Source organism: Setaria italica, chromosome II, assembly GCF_000263155.2.
Source record: "Setaria italica strain Yugu1 chromosome II, Setaria_italica_v2.0, whole genome shotgun sequence".
Taxonomy (NCBI): Eukaryota; Viridiplantae; Streptophyta; class Magnoliopsida; order Poales; family Poaceae; genus Setaria; species Setaria italica.
In genome coordinates this window covers 8,263,167-8,267,714 of record NC_028451.1, presented here as the reverse complement: position 1 = coordinate 8,267,714, position 4,548 = coordinate 8,263,167, and the positions used below count along the sequence as shown (strand labels likewise).

General features: G+C 40.3%; 1 protein-coding gene across 1 annotated transcript; it reads left to right on the top strand.

The window, feature by feature from the left end:
• The first annotated feature begins 334 nt into the window (after window positions 1–334).
• LOC101782348 (cytochrome b5 domain-containing protein RLF) lies at window positions 335–4,259 on the top strand. Its single transcript, XM_004955791.3, has 6 exons — window positions 335–627; window positions 904–991; window positions 1,915–2,257; window positions 3,310–3,444; window positions 3,579–3,629; window positions 3,920–4,259. Exons 2-6 carry the CDS (start codon window positions 953–955, stop codon window positions 3,994–3,996), a joined length of 645 nt encoding a protein of 214 aa, XP_004955848.1. The 5' UTR covers window positions 335–627; window positions 904–952; the 3' UTR covers window positions 3,997–4,259.
• Window positions 4,260–4,548: the final 289 nt, after the last annotated feature.

The following is a 4,548-nucleotide window of genomic DNA, read 5'->3' as shown; positions in this document are numbered from 1 at the left end:
ATAAAAAAGGATATATAGCTATATCCCTAATTGGATTTTTTTTTACTTTGGTGCTTTCTTTAATTAGAACCAACAGCGTAACACTTTTTTTTCCCCCGAGAACAATGTAACATTTCTCCCTAGGCTATTTGGCTATTTCTATTTGTACTTCTCAATTCTCAAAGATTCCTTCAAAGACTCATACGAATCGTATTTTGTCAAATTTTAGCAGAAAAAGTCAAAGTGTGAACACTGAACAGCATCACGAATGACGAATCGTATGGGGAAGTTTGACACTTGTACTCGCAGAGTCAATTTTCTCGTGTTCCGTCAAATATACCATCTTCTCCCCCACTACGTCCCCCACCAAACCAGTCTTCCTCCTCCATCTTCCCCCTTCCCCTGCTTCGGCGGCGGCGACGGCGAGGCCACCGGTGACGCCTCCCTCCTTCCCCCCGCCGGCTTCGGGGCCTGCTCGTCCCTCCCTGCCCACGCTCCCAGCGCGCGCGCCTTCCAGGGTCCAGGCGACTAGGCCGCCCTCCACAGAAGCGCGGCACGCCGCCCACCTTGGAGGTCCCCCTCCGCTCCTCTGCTGGACTGGAGGGAAGTGGGATCCGCCAGGAATTGGATCGGCTTCCCCTGTTCTTGGTACGGCGCCCTAACCTAGCTTGCTCGGATGCTTCCACCCCCCACCTACATGTCTTCTTCCACCCGGGCAATGAAATCCAAATCTAGTCCTCCTGGTTGGATACTCCAATTCACATGTTTGTTGCGAATTCCTTTGCTGTACGATGGGGGATAATTGTAGCAGTAGCTATTGTTTATCAGACATTGCTATGCAAATCGTGAATCTATTACGAATTTGGTTGGGATTTCTCAGTTCATATGGTATTTTACATATTCCATCTTGTGGACACGAACCAGGATACATTAGGAGTGTCGTTCGCAAATTCGTTGTTGGCAAGGCTCTGACATGGATGATGGGGATTCATCTGACTTCACCTTCTGCAAGGTACGTGTGGTGCTTTGTAGTGATTTGTACCTTTACTATGTCAGTGCTTTTCCTGATACTGAAAACTTGGTGCTGAAAACTGAACTCATCATGTTTTGTGGGGTGATAAAGAGTGTTATGAACATAAAAACACCACTTAGTTGTTGAGGGATTATCATATGGATTGTGATCGGCCAGATTTATGGGCCTTATGCTTTACCATACCATAGATAATCAGGTGTCTGGTATTTGTTTCAACACAATAATGGATAGCCAGAAGTCTTAATAGATCGGTGTGGTTTGCTTTGTAATCGGCGATGAGCATGGAATCATGGATATGGTTTCATCCGTATATGTTCATTTCTGAAACCAGTATAAGCGCATATGTTATATTTCCAAACACTATGCGAATAAGTCAAGGGGAGGAAATAAGAAACAGGGAAAGCATGGAAAGTTTAATCCTACAGAATGGGAGAAGGGCTCTGGTTGTGTTTGTCTTCTCTTTGCTGTATGGAATGCACTTGATGCTGTTCTTTCAATGCATGCATTGAAACAGTTGCTCCTAGTTGTTTTTTTAATGTCTTGGTTGCTGATGCTGTAGGATTGGGTCAATTAGCTAGTGTATCTTTATTGGCACTCACTTCATTACCCTTTTTTAGGTTGGTAGTTGGATATCGCTCAAGTATATAAGTACCATATAGTTAAGAACTATTTATTGTCTTCACTTTCACTGAATGCACTTAATTGCTTGATGAGTTGTCAGTTTGTTATGGTAGTGGTCTAAACCTCTTTTATTGAATATGTGTTGGCTATTTGTCCCTCAGCCCGTTGAGTTGCTAAGAGCATCCAATGGCTTGACTCAGAAACTTACAGGTGGTAAATTTGTTGCTTCTTGTTTACTTTCTGAAATAGGACGTACAAACTTTTGTGTTATATCTGTTCAGGTTACTTCTGAAGAAAACGATGGTCAATTAGGATCTCCTAAAGCCATTCCCGTGGCAAGTATGTCGCTCGAGGATATTCATGTTGCAAAAATTGCAAAGAAAGATGGCTTGAAAGCTAATGACTCAGATAAAGGTAGATCTGGTAACAGCGCTAGTGTATCAACACAAGACAGCAACATGAAAGAACCAACTATACAAACGAGTGGTGGAGCAGAATCAAATGTGTCATCACAGGCAAAACCTTCATCGAAGAAACCTGCAGTGCGGAAAAAGGTTCCTTTCGAGAAGGGCTATAGCCAAATGGATTGGCTAAAGCTGACACAAACGCATCCTGATCTAGCTGGTAAGTTGTTACAGACTTTAGTGGGTGCTGTTTGATGATCTTTGGTAATTATGTTTATCTGGTTATTAGTGGATAGCTTGATCCTGCTGCATAATTAATGCTTCTCAGAGGACCTGTTATGGGGGTCTAAGAATGACAGTCAAGTGGTCGTAACTGTACTAATTGATGTGTTACAATTAACGAAAATGGTTAAACTTGTGCAATTATGTAGTGATTTTAGTTACTGTGCCATATTTTTCTGGTGTGTACTTCGTCTGAAAGAAAGGTCCTGTATTTTGTGCTGGCTTGTTAGATCCTTAGAGGGGTTCCATCAGTATAAAAGAAACATTGCCAGCTTGATAGAATCAATGCTTACCTTGTTGTTCAAATCAAATAAATTAAGAACCTTCCACTTTTTAAAATTTTTCTCAGCCATTTTTCTTCAGAGAAATTGCCTTTTCTAATTAAACACTTTGTGTAGTGTGGCATTTATACCTTGGTATATGCTGCATCAGTTGGACTATTCTGAATTTGGATGGCTGATGGCTCTTCTGAATATTAGCTCTATATGTTTATGTTTTCTAGCACAATAAGTCCACTGGATTCATAAGGGTCTGAGGCTGTTCTTTTGCTTGAGCTCACGATGCTATGTTTCCTAATGATAATGCCTTAAATGACAAATCTATGGGATGTTTTTTTTTTGTAATTGTACTAGTGGTTAGGACTTGCACGTCTGAACTTAATGATCTTTCTGAGACAAGTTGGCTGTTGAGTACTTATGTAAAGAACAAAATATAAACAAGGTAATGTTATTGGTGTCAGAAATGCCTTCTTGTATAGGCAGCTAGACATGCTTACTCCATAATACAAAACCTTTTAATGGTTAGCTTTACACATTTTGAGATCTTGTAAACCTCTGTATGTCAGTCTGAGATTAACCAGAACTATGTACTTGCACTGAATTTGAGTTCATGTTTTCTCATCTTTCCTTACATTCTTAAATATGCCTTTTGCCCCTCAATTGATCATACCGGTAATTGATGAAACAAGGTCTGCTTTCCCTTCTTTTATAGGGCTCAAGGGGCAGTCAAACCGAAGGTTAATTTCTTTGGAAGAAGTTAAGCAGCATAAAACTGGAGATTGTATTTGGACAGTTCTTAAAGGCCGTGTTTACAATATTGCTCCATACATGAAATTTCATCCTGGAGGTAATCTTAGCTCATGCAGAGTTATTCTGTTGAGTTTCAGAACCACCGCTCCCCCTTTACAATCTTTTCAGTTATTCCTTAAAGTGCTGTATCATCTTTTATTTTGCTAACTTGCTATTTGGGTCCGTTTGCAGGAGTTGATATGCTTATGAAAGCTGCTGGAAAGGACTGCACTGCTTTGTTCAGTATCCTTCTTCTTCTTCTTCTACTACTACTACTACTACTACTATTATTTTTGCACTGTTGCTCAAAATATCTTGCTGCTTGTTGCGTACTCACACTGGAACACAATTCTATCATGCAAGTTGGTGTGGTACCAAAGGCATGGCGTACAAACGTCACATGCTTTTGCAGCCTTATCTCAATCTCTTGGTGATTGACCTGCTGATGATTCTAATCATTAATTGTCTCATTATTGTGATTGTCGATTGTGCAGCTGTTTATAATTCTTGATGACTCCTTAACTTTGCTATAGATAAATACCATGCTTGGGTAAATGCAGAGTTCCTCTTGGAGAAGTGCCTTGTCGGATTCCTTGATCCCAACGAGTAGATCTCAAGGTGTGTGTCAGGTTGGCATTTTATCAATTCTGCACTTCAGGACCATTGTATTTGTAAACACGGGTCAATGGATTAAAGAATGTAAATGTTCTATTGTATCACAAAGGGAGTACGGGGATTCATTTGAAAAAGAAAGAGGGAAATAAGATTAGTGACTGTTTGTTGTTATAGATGTGAGAAAATCCAGAGATATACTGGTATATCAATGAGATGCTGAGGTAGTAAATTTCAACACCTGATGAATACGCGCCACTATCACAACATCGTCAAAATGAGGCCAAGCCCTTGCTCCCGTGGAATTGGAGGTATTGTGGTTGCATTGCATGAGCATGTCTACAAAGAAAACAAGTTGTTTACATATGCTTGTGCTATAACCTTTTCGAGCATTATAATATGCATATGGGGTTTTCAAATTCATTTTTCTCACCTGGAAGCTTTTGTGTAACATCACAAAAACTATCCAGTTCGACTTGCAAAAGGATTACCAAGTTCAATTTTGTCAAAACGTGGTCACAATTGCTTTGTTTATTTATTATTCTTTCTG

Excerpts from the sequence above, each read along its gene's own strand:
- LOC101782348 (XM_004955791.3), top strand. The coding sequence starts at position 953 with ATGGATGATGGGGATTCATCTGACTTCACCTTCTGCAAG. Across the intron at positions 3,445-3,578 it reads CATGAAATTTCATCCTGGAG|GAGTTGATATGCTTATGAAA; the intron begins GTAATCTTAGCT and ends GTCCGTTTGCAG. Across the intron at positions 3,630-3,919 it reads GGACTGCACTGCTTTGTTCA|ATAAATACCATGCTTGGGTA; the intron begins GTATCCTTCTTC and ends ACTTTGCTATAG.